The sequence below is a fragment of the Cetorhinus maximus genome, chromosome 1, assembly GCF_964194155.1.
Source record: "Cetorhinus maximus chromosome 1, sCetMax3.hap1.1, whole genome shotgun sequence".
NCBI lineage: Eukaryota > Metazoa > Chordata > Chondrichthyes > Lamniformes > Cetorhinidae > Cetorhinus > Cetorhinus maximus.
Genome location: NC_135879.1, coordinates 191,886,743 through 191,912,939, shown reverse-complemented (window position 1 = coordinate 191,912,939; position 26,197 = coordinate 191,886,743). Strand labels below are relative to the sequence as shown.

The window sequence follows — 26,197 nt, the reverse complement described above, 5'->3', positions numbered from 1 at the left end:
AGCTATCCATATCCGTCTGCAACATCCTTATGTCCTCTTCACAACATACTTTCCTACCTATCTTTGTGTCATCTGAAAATTTAGCTACCATGCCTTCACACCCCTCATCTAAGCCATTGTAAAAGTTGAGGCCCCAGCAGACACTCCTGAGGGACTTCATAATTGTATGGCTTGAACAGAAGGACCAGCGAGTTTCTTCTGATAATTCACAATCACTTTATTGAATCACCCACTACCCGACAGTACAAAACGCAAAATTTAAAACAACCTATTCCCAGTACCCCACACAAAGTCACCACGGCTCAGTTAAAACTTACAAAAACACAGGCAAAACACTGCGTCCTGTCCTGAAATCTTAATTTAAAAAATCCCTCAGACCAATATCACCAAGATATGGCTGAAACAAGTTATAAGGTACCAGCAAAAAACACCAGGTTTTCACCGCAAACCTACACAAAACCCTCAGACCAATATCACTATGATTTGGCTGAAACTTACAATCCCCAACACGGCTGGTCTGTCCGGTGTTGACTGTAGGCCTGAGTCAAGGTGACCAAACTTGATCCTTCTCCCAACTGCAGCCCAAAACCTCAGATCTGCTCTTCTTTTATAATAATTTAACTCAGACATGTCAAAACATATTTCCTGTTGTTCCAATGTCCATTTAGTTGATTCCATGCAAAGTCCAGTCAAATGTCATCAGCTTCTGGTTGAAACAATACTGGGTTTTCCATGGAAGATGTATCCAGATGAATATTATTATTTCTCATTGTATGAGCAATTCTCCTGCTGTTTGAGATGGCACAGTAACAACGCAGTAACAGCACCTGGCTCCAAAGTTAATGAGGGTTTGAATGATCTTATTCCAGTACTATTGTCTGTGGAGGTTGAATAATCCTTGAGTATATTGTATTGATAATGTGTCCTTTGTGTCATTGTATTGGGTAATCAGACTTCTTCATCGCGTTAGTCAATGTCCAAACCCTTTTGACGAGTCACTGTGTTTTCACTAAAGGTCCAAATTAACGTTTTGCTGCCCAGCCCTGTAACGCTGACTGCAACTTATCTTTTTGAAATTTATAGTTCCAATCATGAGGTCAAAACATGTCCGTGGATTTGAAATTCTGTTCCATAAATTTCTCAGTTGGAGGGGATTTCGATCCTACAATCCTGCCAATCAGAAAAATACGCATTAATGCACACTCTCTGTTTCCTGCCAGCCAGTCGATCTTCTATCCATGCTAATATGTTACCCCCTACACCATGAGCTTTTATTTTCCGCAATAACCTTTGATTGGCATCTTATCAAATGCCTTCTGGAAATCCAAGTAAACCTGCCTACACACTCCCTTTTATCCACAGCGCATATTGCTCCTTCAAAGAGCTTCAATAAATTGGTCAAACTTGAATTTTGAACTGATGTGCTGGGCTCCCCAATCACTGAGGTTGGGGATACTTGTGGAGCCTCCTCCTCCAATGAGCTGTTTAACTGTCCACCATTATTCACTGTTGGATGTTGCAGGACTGCAGAGCTTAGATTTGATCCACTGGTTGTGAAATTTCTTAGCTCTGTCTTTTACTTGCTGCTTATGCTGTTTGGTATGCAAGTAGTCCTGTGTTGTGGCTTCACCAGGTTGACACCTCATTTTTAGGTGTGCTTGGTGCTGCTCCTGGCATGCCCTCCTGCACTCTTTATTGAACCAGGGTTGATCCCCTGGCTTGGTGGTAATGGTAGAGTGGGGAATATGCCGGGCCATGAGGTTACAGATTGTGTTCGAGTACAATTCTGCTGCTGCTGATGACTCACAGCACCTCATGGATGCCCAGTCTTGAGTTGCTAGATTCTGTTTGAAATCTATCCCATTTAGTGTGATGGTAATGCCACACAACATGGTGGAGGGTATCCTCAATATGAAGACAGGACTTAGTCTCTGCAAGGGCTGTGCGCTGGTCACTCCTACCGATACTGTCATGGACAGATGCATCTGTGGCAGGCAAATTGGTGAGGATGAGGTCAAGTACGTTTTTCCTTCTTGTTGGTTCCCTCACCGCCTGCAATTCTGCTCCATTCTAACATTACCGCTATTTTGTCCCATTTTTATGCATTAACTCTCAGTTTAATTAACTCCATGGCGCCCTCATTTTCACCAAGGTTTAGGTACATGCCTTTCTAGCCCCTCCTTGTTCATCATTAGACCCAATACTATTTGCACACTGCTAGGCCCTGAACTCCCCTCACTCTCTTCCAATGCTAGACATTAGACTCCTGCTCTTTCCATCACTGGGCAGTTATCAGTACAAAGTCTGACTAACATTCCTTTGACTCGCCCATTGACACAGCATCTTGTTGCTAATACCCTTAATGCAAAGAATGACTTTGCTGGAATCAGTTCATTTTCTAAAAGCCAGGGGTTTTCCTCCCCTGGATGGCTCAGTACTGCACCACTATTGCTTTATTTGTTACCTATGAGGGCATTGAGTCGCTCCTATTAATTTCTATTAAATACATAAATGATTATTTCCTAATAAATTATAGTTTTACAATACCCTCCTAAAACTGTAAGTGATGATATGCGACTTGGCCTGTTTTATTTTCTGCTAATGGAAATAGCTAACTCCAAGCTATCTGAAACCTCTTCTATTATTGAAATAAGAAGCTGCATTTTTCTAAATAAATTAGCAGCCCTTAGAGGGTCTGGATGATGTAAGGGGAAACACTGTCAGTAAAGGTATCCAGCTGCTTGTCTATCTCCCACAGCATTTTGTTTTGAACAGAGTGCAACCTTTGAAGACTAATCGTCAGTTGAATAGCTCCTGCACAGCCCAGCAGCATAACTCTGGGATTGTATATCCTACTGGTTGGAGCTGTGGTGTCCACTGTAAAGTTCACTGTGGTTGCTCATTATCTTTTACTGACAGTAGCTAAATGCATGAAGGAATGTTGCAGCGAAGTGGGCACAGGAAGAGATAGAAAATATGCTTACCTACTTCTAACGCAGAGTCTTATGCCTAGTTCCTGCAAGTAATTTTACTTCTGTTTAATAAAGTTCTACACTATGTTGCTTACTGCCTTGTTATACATTTAGTATGGAATTACTTTATTGCCAATTGGTGGATGGGGATAATTAAAACTTAACCTGTCAGAGGGAAACTGGCCTAATCTGACTTTCCATTGAAACTCCAGGCAACCTGAGTCTTTACTCTGGCAATCTGACACTTGAATTCACTCAGTATGTGTGTGTGTGATGAATATAGCATAATCAATGTTGACCCAAATTGCCATCCAGAAAAAAAACGCTTTCTCCAAGCTGCCTCTTTGTATTTAGATTGGAATTGCTAATAGGGTTTTCTCCCCTTTTATTGAATTAGCTGTAGATATTTGCAGCTGTTTATTGGTTTCTCAAATTAGATCATGTCACAAGCAAGGTCCAAAACCAAAATGGTGCAATGGTGGCATGGTAGCACTTTGGCAATCCAATGTACTGCTGCACAAGATTGTTCAAAGGTCTGGCTCCATGTTTACCTGTGATAAATCCCAGCCTCTTCTGTGCAATTATGTGGTACTCCAGAAAAACGTTGGGAAAGAAAATCATGATAGGTCACATATTAACAGCTAGTTGCCTTTTAGTTAAGAAACAAGAGGAGAGAAATTTAAGGGAAAATCAGTTCAAAGGATTACTCAAAGATGGACTGGGTCTGGTCACACCACACCCAACACTTGATTAGTTGATTCTATAGTTAGTACAATATCATTTGGGGAAATTTCATACCCAATCCAGCTAGAAGTGGTGATATTAATGTGTGGACACTTATTCCAGTTTCAGGGCAATTCTATTTTTTGTGTCCATTTGTCTGAATTTTTGTTTTGCTAGTGTTTAACAAAATACACTTCCACAGTCAACTGATTAAAAGCTGGACAAGTAATTAAGGGAAGGACAAATAATTAATGGAAAAACCTTATGGTTTGGTAGATACTTTTGACTTTCACTATATACTGAGTATCCTTACTGTTAGCTGTTATAAACCAGTGCATCGGAAATTATAACAATAATATATTATATATTACTGAATAGGAAAGGTGTTTCTTTCTTTCCAGTCAGTCACTTTTCCAGTGACTTCTTGAAAATACATATCCCATCAAATTAAGGCCCGATCAAGATTGGCAGTGATACCCTTCATAGTCAATTAGCCTGGTGGTGCTCAAGTCAAATAGTTTGGTGGTGCTCACTGTCTAAGCTCACATGAGGAATGACTATTTGGCCAAGTACTAGGGAACTGCTGATGCCAATAGAGCATACCTGAGCCAGTGAGGATGGACATTAGCTGGGAAAGGAGAGTCCAACTGAAATGAGCTTAGGAGCCTCAATCACGATGCTAATGGTATATCTCCGTAGTGCAAAGTTGTATAAGGTTTCTGTTTTAATGAGCACTTATTTGAGAATGCTCTTTAGAAAAACTATAAATGGAAGACATGGAGTAGCAGTATTATAGTAGAGTATTGGAATATACTAAAGAGTCAGGATCATTGAAGCTGTGGCTCCATCTTGAGTGCTAACCAGTGTCAAATTTGTGTGAGTTTATTGCTATTGAAAAATACAGAGCAAAAACATTTTCTATTTCTTCAACTCCGATTAGAGCACAAGGGAAAAACATAAACAAATGAATATTGCAAGCAAGTAATAAATACAAGTTTAAGATTTTTGTTTTCGATAAAAGCATGCATTTCTATTAGATTTTCAATAACCATTGTGTTGCTAGGTTAACAGAAGTTAATTTCAAAACCTTCATCTCCAATGTCTTTTCAAACATGACAAGCCTAACTTTTATATCAAATAGAGGAATAACTGCGATTATAACATGCAGGCTATCTTCACACCATGGTGAGAATCCACCTCAGAGGATTATAGCTATAGACAGTGGGGGAGAATGTCACATTGGTCATTATAATCGATCCTCACTTTAACACCCCGGTCTTCAATTCTCTTATTTGTTGCTTTATTTGAAGGCAGTTGAAACACAAAACCAAATACAAAAATAAAGGTGAAGGAAAGGCTGAAGGAATATAAAAAAAAATGTTTTCTTTTAAACTACTTATTAAATTGTCTGTCTCCAGCCAGAAATATAGGAAAATGATTTTGGACATATAAATACTTCACTGAATTTACGCATTATGAGTCATAGTCACAGTACATATTTTAGTTGCACATTACTCACAGCAAAATATATAAAGAATCTGTAAAAAATTAATTTCTCCTCAAATTTGTATTTTACAACTGAAAATTGATTAACAATTAATGCTAGGCTTTGCACCAATGTCAGAGATGGAGAAATCAGGCTCAACGATGTTGATGCAGAAGCTGTTACTAATTCATTATTGTAAAATTGTTACAGTGTTGTTACATTATTTTATTCAATTGCATCTGTTTCATTTACACTTCATTACCATTAATGCAAATTTAGTTGATTGCATGTGGCTTCTTACTACTGTAATTTAACTGAAATAAGCTGCAGGGCATATACACATTAAAAGAGCTCCAGCTGTGGTGAGGGGTATATGCAGTGTTTTTCTTTAAGTATTCTGTCCAATTCTAATTTCCCTGCAGTAAGTGGATTTGTGTGGTTGAGTTGAGGTGAAGGAGAGTATATCTGATAAAGTGACTCTGGGTTAATTTGTAAATCTGAGTGAAAGGAATTGTGTTTGTTTAAATTGGTAGGTAACATAAATGGGTTCAAAGTACACTGGAGCAGAAAGTTTGTGCCGTGAGGTAGCAATTTCATGCAATCTATTTTTGCAAAGATGAATATTGAAAAAGGGTTTTTATTGAGGCAACAGTTAATTTGGATAAAATGTGTCACATTCTTGCATCCAAGGATAAATGTTTCAAAGATCCACTCACGGCACAGGCCAGAGAATCGGGTGCAGGGGTCAATGCACAGTGCTGCCAATTTTCCAATGCATCGCTGTGCAAATCAGATTCACTGACTTCTGACTCCCTGGTCTCATCTCACCTTGTGAAATGTGCCCTCTAACATAAATATCACAGTGTCTTTATGCATTTACATTTTGAATTTGTTGAGATACAAATAAATTCTGTGAATACTGAAGATGTGAACATTTCACTTTGAATATTTAATGCATAACAAACTATAGCTGACCAATTCTAAATGTTCTAAGCTTCAAATTGCAATGAAATACAGTAGAGTAGTTTCCTAATGGTTCATCCAGACTATTATTGCTACTTAGGCAAGATACCAGAAGGGTGTCTGGCACTCACTGTACAGTACACATTCAAGAGTCAATGTCATCAGTAGAACAAGGAAGGGGAGAAATTTGACAGCAATAATTTGTGGTAAAGAAAATATGACTGTTAGTTTGCTTTAAAGAAAGGGGGGAAAAAAAACTCCATTATTATAAAGGAGGGTCTTTTACTCCTTTACGGTCTTTACATTCCCTGTCTGCTCATGTGGGCACTGCTGCCATCTTAAGACAGAATGGAAAAGTGAACCGATGCACTAAGTGAATTAGCAGAAACTGCATGAGTGAGATGGATTTTCCTTTGCAAATTTAAGGCGCACTAATGCAAGGATTTAACTGCAATCAGGCCTAACTTCAATTCCAAATAGAAGTGCGTAGCTTGGTATCAAGTCAAGAGAAATGTTGCTTTAATCTTAAAATGCTTCTAACCAAACTATTTTAAAATGTAACATGCAAGCATTGTAATGTATTCAACAGTGAATTTTTTTGTGTGATGCAGTGGATGTCTTTTTTTTTATAATTAACCTGACATTTATATGGAGCAATCACTAGGTTTGTAGATTATTTGATATGGCTATACATAAAACCATCTTCATTTAAAAGTAATATTTTCCAAAACAAAATGAATAACTAAAGAGTACAATATAGACATTTTGGAGATGCAGGTTGTTTTGTTTTTAATAAATACAGATATATTACTAAATGTACATAGCATGAATCAGCAAGGATTTGGTAAGCACCTTTAACTTTTGTTCCAGAAGACAGAAAATTGTTTGTGGGCATGCTGAACAAACAACAGTCAGAGGAGGACGTACGCAGACTATTTGAAGCTTTCGGTAACATTGAGGAATGCACAATCCTTCGAGGGCCTGATGGAAATAGCAAAGGTAAGACGGTAACGCTTCAGTGTAATAAAGAGCCTTCTAGCAACTTAACAGTTTTCTTTTGGTTAAAACACCAGGATGTGATTTAAACTGGGCCTCAGCATAGTGATGGGTTACATGATGACACAACGCCATTCTTTTTAACATTTAAACAATTTTTTTTGTTGTATTATCTTTGGTCTGTGACAGGATTCTTCTTTCAAAGGCAAAGAAAAATACAAAGGGGCATTGTTATTTGGAAATAAGGGAAGCTTTAACGCTTAAAGTCAATGCGTAAGGACCATATTCAACTCACAGTGTATCATGGCCATTATCCAGTAGAGTGAAGACGTGGGCCTGTCACCATTGAATCATTCTATCTGTCACAGCCTGGCAGTTCTCAACAATTTGTTGGGCCATGGGCATACTCTCTTCATCCCCCCTCCCAATTTCCTCTCGGCCTGTCCTGAAGTTGATGATTCCTACTTGAATGTGACTCCACAGCATCCCCACACTCAAATAGACATTCTTTAATTCTGAGCCTTGATAGTGTGCTATTCAACAATGCATGGCATCATGGTTGATTCTTTCCCCCTCTAGTACTCTCACATGTACTCTTTCTAGCTGGACAGCAATCAGGAGCAGGAACCTTTGTGGATACTTTTCCTTCCCCAACTGAGGGAAGTTGAACTCAGTTTTTACTAACTCAACAGAATGAAATCTGGCTCTGCAGCATACCAATCAGTACAAATATATCAGAACAGCAGTAGGCCATTCAGCCCTTCAAGCCTATTCCACCATTCAAATAGATCATGGCTAATCTATTCCACTACTCATTTTATCTAATGTTGCTCTTTAGCAAGAAACCCTTTTTACATTAGTTTAGTTTCTTGGTACAGTCTAGTTTGAATGGAGAGTTCATAAGTTTGCATCTGTCTAACGGCTATACTAAATCGCAAAATTATTTTAATCTAATGGCAATTCTCCTTTAAATTAAGGAGTTTTGGGGACAATGGGCTGGAGGCAAAGATTTGTAGTATGAACTTGTCTCAGTAAGTTGCATAATGGTGACAAGAAGGATGGTCCATTTTAAAAAATGATATTCTGCATCTCAGCAAACATATAACATTTTTAACAGAATATAGATAATTAATGTAGATGATTATAATTGACCGGAGTTAAAACTAGCAGCACAATCTTAAATGGTGAGTTAACATAGAGTGCTCACCTTGCATTTTTATGGTTTATGACATCACCTGAAGCTTAGCATTATGTTGCTGCCATGGAACTCCACTCTACCTACCACCCATTATTCTATGGATAGATCTCAAGGCATGAATGAGTCTGCAGCTAACCTGGGAATAAAAAGAAAAACAATTGCAATTTTTACTATCTTCCCTTCTTATGAACCAATGGAAACATGTAGTAATCATTGATATTAAAGATGTGCCTTTTTTCTCTAGATAAATTCCATTGTTCATTCATTTTCTCTCTCCACGTGTTTGTCTATCAACTATTAATTTGAAAAAGCAGGTAAGGCCTAGCAACACGAAACTGACCTGAAGTTGCACAGCTGATCATTGGAAAGAGGAGTGTAAAAAGGGAAGGAGAGAGAGAGAGACCGAGGGAAGGAAGGATGTTTTAGGGTGGCCGAGTTGCAATATTAATGATAGAGTTCATCTGCAGACACTTCTTGGGTGGAAACATTAAGCTTATTTACAATATACTCAGCAGCAACTACACGTGTGCTTTCAACTCCAACTCTATCTTTGCACTCACTGCTGAGCTAGCCCTCACTACTCTCCTATTGGTTCCTACAGATCATGTTTAACATCCTTAACAAGTATTATCCTTAAAGGTACATTCCACACTAAATAAAACCATAATTACTACATTCCTCCCCCTTTAACTCAGCTATACATATTACATTTACAAGTATGTATGTTTCAATACAACATAATATTTACACTGGGTAAGGAATTTACCATTTCATTCTTTCAGGTGGTTTCCTGGTACGTGTAGAACGTCATAGCTCCACAGCTTCAGATTCTTTGTCAGGAACCTCCTTTCCCGGAGTTGCCTGAACATCAGGTGCTTCAGTGGGCACTTGCAGTTCTGTATCCTCAACTCTTATGGGAACATCAGACATGTCAGTCCTGGGTTGAGTATCCTCGGCAGGAAATGCAGATCCGGTAATGATCACTGGTGGAACCAAATCTTGGTGATTTGTCTCTCTCTTTCTTAAATGGTCCACATGTTTACAGATGATCCGGCCTTCCACCTCCACTTGTAAGATAGAGGTCCGGTCACCACACTTATTTTACCTGGTAACCACTTTGGTCCTTCCCCGAAATCTTTCATGTATATCAGCTCTCCCACGGTAAATTTGCTCTCTAGACTATGCCAGTCGTGTCTAGTTTTCTGGCTTCCCTGACTCCATTCCACCTTTCCCTCTACATTCAGTATTATTAAGCTCAATCTCGCCCTGAGATGGCGTTTCAACAATAACTCTGCAGGTCTGACATCTGTTGTTGTGTGAGAGGTAGTCCTGTAATAAAAAAGAAAGTGTGCTAGCTTGGTTGCCAAGGAATCACCAGTTAGCTTTTTCATGCCTCCCTTGAACGTTTAAACTGCCCTTTCAGCCAGTCCATTTGAGGAAGGGTGGTATGGTGCAGTTTTCACATGAGTGATACTGTTGAGGCTGATAAACCATTGAAACTCAGCACTCATAAATGCTGTGCCGTTATCGGAAACAGCTTCTTCTGGTAGTCCGTGAATGGCAAAACTCTGACTAGTTTCTCAACTGTAGCGGCCGACATTGGTGATTTCAACTCATATACATCCAACCATTTTGAATAGGAATCGACAATGAGCAGAAGCATTGTTCCCAGGAAAGGTCCAATGTAGTCAATGTGTAACCGTGCCCAGGGTCTACCTGGCCACTCCTATGGGTGTAACGGAGCTGTCACTGGCAACTTTTGCAGTTACTGACATTGCACACAGTGCTTTACTAAACTCTCTATTTCGCCATCCATCCCAGGCCACCATAGATAGCTGTGTGTTATGGTCTTCATTTGGGAAATTCCAGAATGGGCACTGTGTAGTTCAATTAAAAGTGGCTCCCTTCCCTTTGGAGGAACTATCACTTGTGCTTCCCACAATAAGATGCCATCCTGGCTGGTTATTTCATGTCTTCTGTTGAAGTACAGTTTCATTTAATCAGATATGGGCTCCTGTGACCAACCATACAGCACTTGTTCTCGTACCTGAGATAGGACTGGGTCCCGGCTTGTCGAGTCTCTGATCAGTCGAGCACCTCTGGTGAGGATCCTAAGGAATTTAACAGTAAAACAAGTTCCTGTGGAACTGGGACGTGCTCATCATTTTCTCGTAAAGGCAAATGATTAAGGGCATCGATGTTTGCGATTTGATTGCCAGGCCTATGTACGAAAGTGTATTGTACGCTGCCAGAATTAAAGCCCTATTAATATTTCAGTATCTCCTTTCTACGTGCCTTCTTCATTCTAGCACAGACTTTAATCTCGGCCTTCTTTTTGACTTCACTGTTGGCCAGACTTCTCTCAGATGCAAGCTCAACTTGTCTGAGCTCAGTAGCTGAGTCTCCCAAAATTTCATTATCTGTCTGCTTCTTGGAAAATTCTGCAGCTTTTGCTTCCAAAGCCTCTTTGGCTTCATTTAGCTAATTCTTCAGCTCTTCTGTCTCTTTTTTGTATTTGTTTGCTGCCTCCTGTAAAATTGAACATTGTTGTGTCTTCTCTGCCAATTCATTGTTCAGTTTCCTCAGAGAAATGCTGAATTATTTCTGTTCCTCTTCATACTTTTCCAGAGGGACAAACTTTGACCTGAGGGAATCTTGTAGTCTGTGAAGGTCTTTCAACAGATTCTCTTTTTCCTTTTCAAGGTTGCTCACCTCGTCTCAAACTCTGTCATCAAGCAGGGTCTCTTCGAGTTTCTTCTGCTGTTCTTCCAGGGTTTGGCTTAAGACAGCCGGCGTTTCTTCAGGTTGCTAAGTCCTTACACATTCCTTTTTCAAAACAGGAACACTTCCAGCTTCCTTTTGGAATCTCAGTGGCCAATCAAGGTTGATTTCCCTTAGCCAGTTTCACCTTAGAAAGCTTGGTCCTCTGCCTCTCAATACCAACACTGGTAGCTTTGCTGATTGGCTTTCTTAGTGGACAGTTACCCTGCTTATGCCTTTTACTTGAATGTCTTCACACATGTATGTTTTTAATTTGGCCGCTGTTTCTTCTAAACTTAATTGATGTTCACCATTATTCAAGTATCTGAAGGTATGTCCCTCAATTGCTTTAGTGGAAGCTCCCGTGTCCACTTCCATTCTAACAGGTTTGCCATTTACATTCACTGAGACAACTATTGGTTCTGTCTTTCTAACTTTCACATTAAACAACGAGTAAATGTTTGAATTAGTTATTCCAGGCTCTTCTACATTGTAGATTTCATTGGGCAGCTTCTTTTGTTTACAAGCCTGCTTGAATCTTTCCTTGCATTGTCTCATCATATGTCCATTTCTGTGACAATAGTAGCATTCAATTTTTTTAAACTACCAATCACTAAAAGACTGATTGTTTCCACCTCGGTTAAAATTATCCTTCAATTTCACTGCTAAGTTATTTTTCTTTATCCTTCGGCTGGTGGGGGCTGTTTCCTACTTCTCGGTGGAGCCTTACTTTTTCACGCCTCTTTCGGCTGATATTTCCTGCTCAATGTGGAGGACAGTGCCATTTTTCACACCCTATATTGCTTTTGAATCTCTCACTACGCTTTCCATGGCCAGCACTATCGCTAGTGCATTCCTGAAATCCAAATTCACCTCAGACAATAATCTTTTCTGAACATAATCCTCTCACTCCACACACAAAACGATATCTGAGCATTTCGTTCAGTGTCGTTCTGAACTCAGAATGTTCCATGAGTTGCTTCACATTTGCCACAGAGCATGCAATTGTCTCAACGGGGGCTCTATTTCATGAATTAAACTTGAACTTCTGCATCATGACTGAAGACTTGGGTTGAAAGTGACCCTCCACGATGTCCACCAATTCATTGAAATTCTTCATATCTGGGGCACTGGGTGCTGTCAAACTTTGAAACAAACCATAGGTTTTGCTCCCACAAGCACTCAAGAGGATTGCTCACCTCTTTTCTTCCCTCATAATCGCATTCACTTGAAAAAAGAATGTGAAGTGTTCCATGTATTGAGACCAATTGTCTGTGGCAGGTTCAAAAGGATCAATTCTCCCAAATTGTGGTGTTTTGAGAGAGGATAACTCCTTCAATTCTAACAGAGCTTGCTACTTACAATCACTGGGTGAGGTACAGTACCAATTTCTTTTTAACTTGATTTCTTCTGTTCAATCCTGTTTTATCTTTATCGCCAGTTTGTTATAGGGTGATCCAGTTGTACTATTAATGATAAAGTTAATCTGCAGGCACTTTTTTGGTGGAAACATTAAGGGCAGAATTTTTCGTCCCACGGGTGGGAGTGAAATAGTGCGCAATGACGTCGGGTGAGTGTCCCGACGTCATCGCGCACTCTCGCTAATTGGCCAGCCAGCATGAAATTGCGGTTGGAGCCCGATCACGGGCAGCGGTCGGTCTCATGGCCATTCCCGGGCCTGCCCGCCGTGCCCACCCGACGAGGGGAAATCTCTCCCCTAAGTTTATTTACGATATACTCAGCAACAACTACACGTGTGCTTTCAACTCCACCTGTTTCTCTACGCTGACGGCTGAGGTAGCCCGCGCTACTCTCCTATTAGTTACTACAGATCATTTGATCTTCCTTAACAAGTATCATTCTTAAAGATACATTGCACACTAAATAAAACCATAATTGCTACAAAGGAGGCAAAGAACCGATATAGAAAAAGATGAGAGAGGAAACAAGGTCATGTAGCTTGAACTGCCAAGATTAAAATTGCTAGCATGTTACTGGCATGGCGATCTAAATAGTGAAGTGTTTCCTTCACAACCTTGTGGCCACAGGCCAGTTGGGACCCAACATGCCATTATTACTTGATGGAGTGCTTCATTACAGTGAGATGAACCAAATGTACTGAAGCGGGGCAGGGATTGGAGCTGAGGCAAAGTAATATGTAACACTAATTAATGCCAATGCAAGTAATTTTGTTGCATAACTTTGCTGCAGTTATTACTATGCTTAATTGGGTATACCATGCCGAGGCATCACATCCTATATAGTGATTATGTTGAAAGTTTATTTAATTTCAACTGGTAAACAATATTACTTTTGGTTTCATGGGCATTTTCAAATCAGTGCACCTTCACTTCTGGAGAACTGTATTTTATTCCAATACAGTTAAATGTGTGAATGTCCATTCTCTCATAGTTGTTAAAAGACAGACAGAATAGAGGGATTTGACTGCCTCAGCCTAATCCACTGTGGACCTGAACCCATTACACAAAATACCTCTGGAAGCTGGCAGTCTCAATCCTGAGACACTTCACTGGGGGGCTTGCTATAGACCTAAGGTTCAGAATAAGCAGCATAACTTGTCATTTTCTATTATTAATGGAAGATTGAGTGAAAAAAAGAAACACTGATCGGGGATTAGCCAGTCTGAGAATGACCAAGCAAGAATGATTCAGATTTCATCAATGTCATTCACCGCTGCTTCTTGATGCAGTGAGGTAGATTTTCAACTTGGCAAGTGGGCACAGAACTGGCATTCTGAAGAAAATCAGATGGTTTCTATAATGATTGGAGATTTGTAACGCCCAAGTGGCAAGTTGAAAATCTGCCCAGTGCAAGGAAGCCAATGAGAGGCAGCTCACTTCAAGACTCGTGCATGACCAAACGTGATTCAAGAAATATCTGAATTGTTAGGCAATGACCGTGGCACCATCTGATTTGGGACCACATAATCTCAGCCAAGTGTATAAGTTTAGACAGCCAAGCATCAATGTATCTAAACGGAGGAAGTACATAAAAATAAATCTGTTAAACATAAATGGGCGTCCTTCAAAAAACCTTATGCTTGCAGGACGAATGCATACCTAAATGCTCGGGTAAAGTAAATAAACTTACTCTGGTATGGATTAACAGGGATATTAATAGAAAGATTAAGAAAGACTTACGAAGCCTGTAGGAAGAAGGAGGATTGTGACCATTTGGCTGAGTGCAAGATTATACAGAGGCAGATCAAAAAAGAGGTAAGGATGCCAAGACAGAGTTGGAAAGCTACATAGCATTGGATGCAAAACATAACACCAAAATAATTCTTCCAATATTTTAACTGCAAAAGACCTGAAATTAATCCCATGAGGGACCCCTATCAAATTGAAATATGCTAATTAGATACTTATCTGAGCTGTCTTTGTACCAGGGAAGACATTATCAAAATACTATTTAACATCGAAAATATGATTTTTTTATGTTCTATGGACATTTAACATTAATGAATCAAAGATTCCAGGAGGGCTCAAGAATCTGGTTCAAATAAAACCCCAGAACAGATGAGTTGGAATTTGCATTGGAATGTTGAAAGAGACCTAAGGGCAGTTGATTACCATTGCTTACCATGTCCAATTAGCATCAGGCAAACAAAGTAAATAGAATTCTGGATTACCAAACCAGTTGACATCTTCAAAAGTTAAGCTAAAACTGTACAGTACTTTACTCATTTGTGACATAAGATGTAATTAGAGGTGATACGGAGCAGAATAATGGGGCTGAACCCCAATGTCCAAAAGATGAGCTACTTGGAACAGCTAGACAAGCTAGAGCTCTGCACCTCGAATATTGTAAAGCATATAAAATAAGACAGGAAAAGTATTTTCAGATGCACTGAAACAGTCAGGCAAAAAGACAGTAATTCAAAGTAGTGAATGGCAATTTTAAAATAGGGACCATGAGCTAATTAACATCAGGACAGATTTGCTAAAAGAGTGATTGATAACAGGACACTGGACTAATTTAACAAATAGTTAAATGCTTAAATGGGAAATTACTTGGTTTGGTTTTCTGGAAGAATGCAATCAAAAATAGTCAAAGAGCTTTTTCATTTGAATCAGACTTGTGGTCCACAAATCAATGAATTGAAAATAAAATGGACACCATAATGAATCTCACACTTCTGTCCAAGATGAGAGTGAGTCCAGCATCCATTGTACTTTTGATGCCTTTGTTTTTCCTTTGAATTGCTTTTTTTTTGTTGCTTTTTTGTCCTTTAAGAATCTTTTAGCTTGAAGGGCAGAGCAGAGAAGGATGGTTTTCTCCATGCTTGTTAATTTTCATATGGAACTTTGTTCTCTTAAATTACAATGCCAAAATGGTACACTGTACTCCCTCTAGTGATCCGGAGAAACTCACAGCACCAACATGAGCAAGATAGGCAAAACTCCAGCTTTGTGACGTTCTGCTCGAAAGTGAATGACACAACTGCTTGAGTTATTAGTCCTTTATCATAGAATTGTAGCTGCCACATACCCTAGACTCAGTGAATATAGAAAATCTCAAAGAAAGGCTGAAGAAACCTTCCCAGTGTTTCATATTTGTCCACTATTGTAGGCTTCATCAAGTTCCAGATAAAATAGGAAACATAAAGGTGATTAAGGGGAAAAGAGATAGTTAAATGCTTCAATCAGTTTGTTGACCATCATTTTAGGATAATACAGGCATATTCTGATGATTGCTCCCCTTGCCACTGTCAACTTCAAAGGGCATTCTTGTAATTGAAAATGCTGGTGATTATTCCATTGTCCAGTTAGTCACAATGTATGTTATATCTATTACTAGTTGGTCTGTTCAGTTCCAGAATATAATGTGACTCAGTGTTGTAAATTGGAATTTCAGGTGACAGTATTAAATTCTATCTTTCATTGAGCATAAATGAAGTAATATCTCTTTACGATGTATTCACAAATTGAAAAGTGAATACAATATCGTATTGCAACATTCCTTTAACCTTTGCGTGATTAGTACTATGTATTGTGTCGAAATGCTTGTGGCATGAATTCACTGATACCACTCATCCCAAGGATCTACGGTAGCTCTTTAAGTAACTAGAAGTTAACAACAGCCACCAAAGAAATACCAAACTGTGCTATAAAAATGCCTTCAAAAATATTTATGGTCAGAGTAAATTACACTGTGGCTTTCACCCAAGATATTTTAGCCAGTCTGGATTGAAAGGATGAAAGTTTCCTCTTTCTACTGCTGTACAGGCCCTAAATGCGTTTAGACTATCTCAGTAAACTTCCTTATTGATGCTGATAATATTCGTCAGAGAGGCCATGAGGACAATTAGTGTGGAAATAGAAAAATTCACAAGGATACACAAGAGTGTACTGTTCTGACATTGGGGCAGAGTTGAAGAACATTGCTCTCCATGGAGACATTTTTCAATCACAACGGCTGGTGATGCTGGAGCAGGTGGCTGTCCAGCTTGTCAAATCTCCGTCACTAGAAATTTCCAGTTAGGCCTTAAGGCAAGCCTTAGGACTTCTAGCTGAGAGATTAATTTTAAAATTATGGGATGTGTTTTTTTTTTGGGCTTCTCCCATTCATCCACCGTAACTTCAATGGAAAAGCATGGAAACCTCGAAAAAACAGTGTAAGTGGCATTTATGCCATTTGCACCAAAGCTTGTGAATGAGCGAGAGAAGTTCTGCAGAAATTCAAGGAAATCGTAGAATTTAAAGTTATGCTCAGCAGCACACTCGCAAGTTCCTGTGATTCTTGCCAAGAAAGTAGTGTGCCTTGAGCTTTCACATAAAATCATCTATGGGTCTGTCATATTCTGGACTGACAGCAAAATTTAAAAGTTGACCTATTGTTATTATCACAAAAAATTGTATTTATATAACATCCTTACTGTAGTAGAATGCCCCAAGGTGCTTCACAGGAGCATTACAAAACAAAATTTGGCTCTGGGCCACATAAAGAAATATTGCCTGGACTTGACGAAGCAATGGCACTCACCACTGACCTTGAAGATTACTACCCACAAAGGTCTAGCGATCCCTGTAGCTTGGATTTCCCCTTACCTGACAGCAGCTTAAATCTGGTGCCAAGTCAAGTAGGTCTCCAAGCATGCAGCAGCAGTGATGTCAGTAAACAGGATAAGCAGCCAATCGCATTGGGGTATTCTTATTGACAGGAAATCAGGGAGTTAAAAGTACTTTATCCTTCACTTTGAATTTAAAACTTCAGGTATTGAAACATGGTTGGATTCGGATAGTAGCTAAAATAAATATAAACTTTAAAAATATATTTTTTTTTAAATGTGAAATTTTTTTGTCGCAATGCAGAAATTTGACATCCCACAAATATAGCATTAGCTTTTCAGGACAGTGAGAGTGTTTAGCCCTAATTATTTACTCATTTTTTCTTCGTCCACAGGATGTGAGCATCACTGACAAGGCCAGCATTTATTGCCCATCCATAATTACCTTTGAGACCCACCTCCTGTTACCTCAATCTTATGCCTACTAAACTGCTGATCACCCAGCTTGCCCTCCCATCCCCCATGTTAACCAATACTCTAATTGGTACCCTATCTTCAGATATCCACCCTCTTTCCTTTAAATCTGCCGTGTTCACGCCTCGCCTCAATAAACCAACCCTTGGCCACGCTGCCCTCACAAACCATCATCCCATCTTCAGCCTCCCTTTCCTCTCCAAAGCCCTTAAACTTGTTGTCACTTCCCAAATCCATTCCCATCTTTCCTGGAACTCCATGTATGAATCCTTCCAATCAGGTTTCCGCACCTTCCACAGTACCAAAATGGCTCTTATCAAAGTCACAAATGACATCCAATGTGACTGTGACAACAGTAACTTTTCGTCCTCATCCTTGACACTGTTGACCACACTATCCACCTCCAACACCTCTCCACTGTCGTCCACCTGGGTGGGACTGCTCTCACCTGGTTCCTGTCTACTCGCCTCCAGAGAATTACTTGCGATGACTTCTCTTCCTGCTCCTTCACAATTGCCACTGGTGTCTCCCAAGGATCTATCCTTTGCCCCTTTTTATTTCTCATCTGTATACTTCCCCTTAATGACATCATCCAAAGACACAGCATTAGTTTACATATACACGCTGATGGCACTCAGCTCTATCTCACTACCCACATCTCTCGACCCCTCTGCTGTTGCTAAATTATCAGACTGTTCTATTTGTTATCCAGTACAGGATAAGCAGAAATTTTCGCTGATTAAATATTTGGAAGACTGATGCCAATGTTTTTGGTTCCTGCTCCAAACTCTGTTCCCTAACTACTAGTTCTACCTTGCAACATTCTGAGATTAAGCCAGTTTGTTCACAACCTTGATGTTGCATTTGATCCCAATATGAACTTCCAGCCTCATATTCATGTAATCACTAAGACCCCGTGTTTCCACCTCTGTAACATCAGCTGCCTTCGCTACTGTCTCACCTCATCTCTGTCTCAGCTAAAACCCTCTTTCATGCATTTATTACCTCTAGACTCAACTATTCCAATGCAATCATGGCTGGTCTTCCTTATTCTACCTTCTGTTAACCTAAGGTAACCCAAAACTCAGCTGTCTGTGTCTTAACTCACAGCAAGTCCCCCATCACCCCTGTGCTCTCTGATTTACATTGAGTCCCGGCCAAGTGATATCTTGATTCTAAAATTCTCACGCTTGTTTTCAAATCCCTCCAAGGCCTTGACACTTCCTATCTCTGTAATCTCCTGCAGCCCACAGCCCTCCAAAATAGCTGTGCTCCTCTAATTCTGGCCTCTTATGTATCACCAATTATAATTGTGCCATCATTGGTAGCTGTGCCTTTAGTAGCCTAGGCTCCAAACTCTGGAATACCTTCCCTAAACCTTTCTGCCTCTGTACCTCGCTTTCCTCCTTTAAGACACTAAACCTACCTCTTTAACGAAGCTTTTGGTCACCTGACTTTAAACATATCATGAGCTGAATTTTCCCCCTGTTAGGGGGGTTGTGCTGGGGCGGGCAGGAGCGAGCGCAAACCCGATCGGCGCCCCCGATCGGGTGCGCGCCGCCATTTTCCCTGGGCGGGCCAATTAAGGCCTGCCCAATATGACGCACACCCGAAAGCGCTGAGCGCTCCCTGTGCGGGCAAGGTGGGGGTGGGAGGTGGATTCCCTGAGCCGGGGCCTACAGTCTTTCGCACATCTGCGTGAAAGAGCGCAGAAATCTCCCTGAGACACGGAGCTGCCTTAGGAAGATTAGTTTTAAGTTATGAAAAATTTAATTAAAGAAAAAGAAATTTTAAGGACATGTCCCCTCACATGAAACTGTCACATGAGCTGGGACATGTCCATTAATTTTTTTTAAAATTTTTTATTTAATTAATAAACCTTTCATGAAACCTCATCCTGCCCGTGGATAAGGTTTCATGAAAAACGCGAAGGCTGCCTGGGCTCTTCGCTTGCCCGCCAACCTTAAGGTTGGACAGGCAGCATTCTTAACAACTTTAATTATTTTCTTAATGGCCTTAACAAGCCTTTGACAGTTCAGTGGGTGTGCAGCCGATGCAGCTGCATCCCCACCGAACTGACAATCTAAATGACACATGGTGACGTCGGGACACATGCCCGACGTCACCGTGCGTCATATTATGCGTCGGCGAGCGGGCCCCGCCCCCACTTGCCGACTGGAAAATTCTTCCCAATATCTCCTTATGTGGCTCAATGCCATACTTTGTTTTAAAATGCTCCTGTGAATTGCTATGGGGTGTTTATTATGTTAAAGGTGCTATATTAACCTAAGTTGCTGCTGTTGTTGAGAAGGTGGTGGTGAATCTAGTATGGCATTAAAAACCTGTTAGGCCTCATTTAATAAGATGTAACTTTTTAAAAGATTCTTACAACCTCTGAAGAAGCATAGAATCACAGACAGCAGGTTCTGAATTTCCCTGTTCTGCTACTCATCTGTGGGCTTCTGAAACTTCTGTTAGTTCCACTGGAATAATGAATACGAACACTGCCAACTTCGCCATCATTACCACTGCAAACCCCAGGCCATATGGATAGATGATCAAAAACTGGATCAAAGAGATAGATCTTAAGGCACATCTTAAAGGATAAAAGATGAGGTAGGGAGGGAGTCCCCAGGCTCAGGGTCTTGGTAGCTGAAGGCACAGACAATGATGGAGCAATTAAAATCTGGATTGTTCAAGAGGTCAAAATTAGAGCAGTGCAGATGTCTCAGAGAGTTGTGGGGCTGAAGGAGATTACAAAGATAGGGAGGGGAGAGGCCAGGGAGGAATTCAAAAACAAGAATAAGAATTTTAAAATTGAGGCATTGGTTCGCCATGAGTTAATATAGGTCAGAGAACACAGGGGCAAAGGATGAACTGGACTTGGTGTGAGTTAGGACATAGAACCATAGAACCATAGAACGCTACAGAACAGAAAACAGGCCATTCAACCCTTCTAGTCTGTGCCGAAATATTATTCCGCTAGTCCCATTGAGCTGCACGTCGTCCATAACCCTCTAGACGTCTCCCATCCATGTATCTATCTAATTTATTCTTAAAAGAGTAAAAGGATAGTAAGGGACACAATTGGTCCCCTTGAAGATCAGAGTGGTCGTCTATGTGTGGAGCCTCATGAGATGGGGGAGATCTTAAACAGTTTTTTTGCATCAGTATTTACTCAGGAAACTGGCATAGTGTATAAGGAAGGAGGGGAAACAAGCAGTAGTTTCATGGAACATATAGAGATTAAAGAGGAGGAGGTGCTTGCTGCCTTACAGCGAATAAAGGTAGATAAATCCCCCGGGCCTGACATGATATTCCCTCGGACCTTGAGGGAGACTAGTGTAGAAATTGCAGGGGCCCTGGCAGAAATATTTAAAATGTCCTTAGCCACGGGTGAGGTGCCGGAGGATTGGAGGGTAGCTCATGTTGTTCCATTGTTTAAAAAAGGCTCCAAAAGTAAACCAGGTAATTACAGGCCAGTGAGCCTGACGTCAGTAGTAGGTAAATTATTGGAAGGTGTTCTGAGAGATCGGATATATAATTATTTGGACAGCCAAGGGCTGATTAAGGATAGTCAGCATGGCTTTGTGCGTGGTAGGTCGTGTTTAATGAACCTTGTAGAGTTTTTCGAGGAGGTTACCAAGAAAGTAGATGAAGAAAAGGCTGTGGATGTTGTCTACATGGACTTTAGTAAGGCCTTTGACAAGGTCCCACATGGGAGGTTAGTTCAGAAGGTTCAGACACTTGGTATCCATGGAGAGGTTGTAAACTGGATTCGAAATTGGCTGTGTGGGAGAAGACAGAGAGTGGTAGTGGATGATTGCTTCTCAGACTGGAGGTCTGTGACTAGTGGTGTGCCTCAGGGATCTGTACTGGGGCCATTGTTGTTTGTTGTCTATATCAATGATTTGGATGATAATGTGGTGAATTGGATCAGCAAGTTTGCTGATGACACTAAGATTGGAGGCGTTGTGGGCAGCGAGGAAGGCTTTCAAAGCTTGCAGAGAGATCTGGACCAACTGGAAAAATGGGCCAGAAAATGGCAGAAGTAATTTAATGCGGAAAAGTGTGAGGTGTTAGATTTTGGAAGGTCAAACCAAGGTAGGACATAGGCAGCAGAATTTGGATGACATCAAATTTACGGAGGGTAGAACGTAAGAGACTGGCCAAAAGTACTTTGGAATAGGCAAGTCGAGAGGTAATAATGCATTGGATGGAAGTTTTAGCAGAAGATATGCTTAGGCAGGGGCGGATTCAGGCAATATTACAGAGTGGAAATAGGCGATCTTAGTGACTGTGTGGATATGTAGTCAGAAACATCTTGGATTCAAATATGGAAACAAGGTTGTGAGCAGTCTGGTTCAGCCTCAGACAGTTGTCAGGGAGCCAGATGGAGTTAGTGTCTAGGTAACAGTGTTAGTGTCCCTATCAAAATCCTATGGGTTACCATTGACCCGAAACTGAACTGGATTTGCCATATAAATACTGTGGCTACAAGAGCAGGTCAGAGGGTGGGAATTCTGCAGTGAGTAACTCACCTCCTGACTCCCAAAGCCTCTCCACCATCTACAAGGCACAAGTCAGGAATGTGATGGAATCCTCTCCACTTGTCTGTGTGAGTGCAGATCCAACAACACTCAAGTAGCTTGACACAATCCAGAACAAAGCAGCCCCCATGATTTGCACCACATCCACCACCTTAAACACCTATTCCCTCCACCACCGATGCATAATGGCAGCAGTGTGTACCATCTATAAGATGCACCGCAGCAATTCACCAAGGTTCTTTTAACAGCACCTTCCAAACCCCCCCGGCCTTTACCACTTAGAAGGACAAGGGCAGCAGATGCATGGGAAAACCACCACTTGCAAGTTCCCCTGCAAGCCACACACCATCCTAATTGGAAGTATATTGCTGTTCCTTTACTGTCACTGGAACTCCCTTTCTAACAGCACTGTGGGTGTACCTACACCACATGAACTGCAGCGGTTCAAAAAGGTGGCCACATTCTCAAAGGCAATTAGGGATGGGCAATGACTTCTGGCCTTGCCCACATCCCATAGAATAATAATTTAAAAAGAGTTTGCCTCTGGAACAGAGACAATGGCTTTAGTATTCCCAATATTTAGTTGGATGAAATTTCTTCTCATCCCGTACTGGATATCTGACAAGCAATCTGATAAGTGGAGGAATCGAGAAAGTTAGTGTCAAAATAGAGCTGGGTGCCATCATATACATGCAGAAACTAACATATTTTCAGATGATTTCCCTGAGGGGCAGCAAGTCAATGAGAAATAGAAGGAGCCAAGGATGTATCCAGGGGTAATGATACAAGTACAAATGGCCACAACTTATTAATGAAATTTTAGTGTTTTTATGCATCTTTTGGGTCCTTTTTTCTCCTTTGACAGAATGTATGATGAGGGTCTCATACCAATTAGACTAATGCTTTTCTTAGTGCTACCATCATGAGAAGTAAGTGATACGGTTGACAGTTAGGTTTTCCCCATAGCTTCCTAGGACAAGAGTGTCTATTATGTCCTGCTACAGGATTAGATTATACACCTACAACTGCAGGCACTGCTTGAGGTTTTGTGATGTTTGGTTGGATCTGTTTGCTTTCTGAGTTTGCATGAATTTTTTGAGTAGAGCTACAGATTGGTACAGATGATGAACCATTCTTTGGTCCATCTATCCTCTCTTGCTGCCTGTGCTGCTGAGCACTGGCTCAGCATATGTGAGTATTTTCAAGGGGTAGAGCTTCTATGAGGTCATGGAAGCCCTAAATCATTGGCCAAACAATTCCCAGCAAGGAGAGCCAATTGCTTAGTTTTCCATAGCATTGCCCTCAGAGAGTGCAAAACTATGCCTAGGAATTCATTTTAGGAATGGTATCCTTGCTGATTACCTTGAAGTTCTTACCACTAAATCTGACTAGCATCCTGTAAAATGCACTTGCTATAGCAAGTTTCCCCGCCGCCACCTCCCCCCCCACAACCCCACCCCACCCCAGCCAGGCCCCCACCCCACTGCCTGACCCATGAGGTCAGTCTAGTTGGGCTGAAAAATACACCCACCTCTTTTCCTATGCCACCTGATCTTGGAATGCTTCATACTAACACTGGATCCTTGCACTGTGGGTGATGGGGGGTTGGGGAAGTCACATTCCCGGAACTGATATACCTCACCTTAGACAATTGCTATAAATCATAACAAATATAGAAATAAAAAGAGGACAGGTAGCAGTGTAGTCTGTAAGTTAATATTGCATTCCTACTGCTTAGCCTATAGTCGCTGTTTATATCTGAAGCCTGTTGCCAAATTTAAGCTCCCTCCACTTACCTTATTCTGTGTTCATGAAAATAACATACTTTGGTGTCTTATAGTGGCCCAGTAGTCATTTGCACAACTCTTCCGATGCATATTAATTTAAGAAGACACTTATAAAGATTGGTGAGACTTACTGACCACACTGTGCTTTGTTCAGTTAATGTTTCTTCTGTGTTTCCAATTGACTGTGCAAAAATATCTTGATGGCATTACAAAAGACTCAGGGACGTTAATGGAGCTTGATGTAGTAATGAGTTGCTTTTAATACCTAATGTGAATGGGTTAGGATAATTGAATACCTTATTAGTCATTTTGATGGATCTTTGAAATGACATATTCACTGTGCAGAAAGTGAAGTGGATCTGACACCTCAATATAAACTGTCAGAAGATATACTAATGACTAAGGGTAAGGCCAGTTTTAGATGGTTGTGCTTTAGAAACTTCTTCTTTAGGTTGCAAATTTAAAAAGACAGGTTTCTTATGTTGGACAAAAGCTGTAATTAAGAACTATCAAAAACATTATCTACATGAAATCCTCCTCACAAACTCCAGCTTTCTCAACAAAGCTTCCAAGCTGAGTTTTTTTCCCTCCTTGCCACTCTTTAAAACATTGATTTTATTTACATATATAATGTATATATAGTGCGAATATAGACAGTGGGTGGCATTAAATAATTCAGTTATGCAGGAATTCACATCTGTGCCCAATCCTATCTTCATTCAATGTCCCCACTCATGAAGTCAATTTTAATTGACCTTTCCCCACCATTTTTCTCAACACTCTTTACCATGATTTCATTCACATATCTTCCCTTCAGCTAGCATAGGACGTGGGCTTAGAAACCTCAAGCATAAGTGTTTGAATATTGAAAGAGCCAGCTAAGGACAATGCCTCCTGCACTAAGACAAGCTTATTGCCAGTCAAAGCCTCAGCAGCTGTGTCTGAGAACTGTCACGGTCCCTCTTGCGCATTTGTTAGCAAGTTTGAGTAGCAACTGTCGAATGATAGGATTAAGTGTCAGAAATCTATTAGTTCATTCAAATAAATTTCTGGACGCTTGAGGATACTTACAACACCAGTGTTTTATCTTTTTTAATTATTTTGGTGGCGGTGGGAGGGGTAGTCTATAATGATGTCAACAAAGAATGATCACAAAAATCCACCCAATATAGCTGTCAGCTTCTCATCTCTGATTGGCATGGACTGGCTGATCAGCCGAAATGCTGACAATTCACTTTGTAGGTTTGATCGACTGTGCAACAGTGAATCCAGATGAAGCACCAACTGACTATTAATGATATTCCACTTGGGCCCTGAACACTCAACTCAAAGCCTTATCCCTTCCAGTAATTACTGTGAGCCTAATATTGTTCATTGTAATCAGTGGTGTCCAATTGTATCAGCAAAGGAGACCTAAAATTTCAAAAGAGCTCAAACTCATTATTGTCAAACTGCTGTCTATTGTTAATTATGATGAGTGGTAGCATTATCCTACAGTTTGGAATTTGAAGGTGTGCCAAGCAACATATTTACCTTTTGAGAATTTTATTGATCAGTGAAACGATTTAATATTAATTTACATCATAAAAAATAATCCATATTCTTACTCATAAGTATAGAACATACAGTTTGAAACCCCAATTGTCAGCCGGAATGTTTTTAGCTGACAGCTTTATTGTTTCAGCTGAAGTACCAAATATTAAAAATTAAACTCAGGCTATATTTTGTTATGGAAATGTACTGTATCTCAGCAAAACTGGACTGGACCGATCAAATGTTTACATGGAGTGCCATGATATAGCATATCTGGTAGTGATTGGCTCAATAATACACTGGTCAATCAATTTACTAATTTACGCTTGCTATATGTATTTATTACTGGTTATAGATAAGTGAAAAAGTCTGATAATCCACCATAATTTTAAAGAGTGATGCTTATGTTGAGTTAAGGGTCTCCAGTATATTCCATGTAGCCACAGTCTTCTCAGCTTAGCAGCCTGTCCTTTTCTTCCCCCCCACAGGATGTGCATTTGTGAAATTTTCCGCACATGCAGAGGCCCAGGCAGCCATCAACGCCTTACACGGTAGCCAGACGATGCCAGTAAGTACAAGCAGAGAAATTCAGTTGTTTTAAATTCTTACATTATTTGACAAGTCCCAAAGCAATTTAAAAGTAACATAGAAAACAGAGTCTACAGTGCTGCTAATGACATGTCATCAAGCACACGAGGATTTTCACATTTGTTCAATCAAAATT

At 40.4% G+C, this 26,197-nt stretch overlaps 1 protein-coding gene across 1 annotated transcript in view; it reads left to right on the top strand.

Moving 5' to 3' along the window:
- Positions 1-26,197, top strand: part of celf4 (CUGBP, Elav-like family member 4) — a 1,291,869-nt gene that overhangs the window by 900,379 nt on the left and 365,293 nt on the right. Inside the window, exons 4-5 of the mRNA XM_078551435.1 lie at positions 7,015-7,143; positions 25,962-26,041. Coding sequence (XP_078407561.1) covers positions 7,015-7,143; positions 25,962-26,041 — 209 coding nt within the window. The remainder of the gene's footprint in view (positions 1-7,014; positions 7,144-25,961; positions 26,042-26,197) is intronic.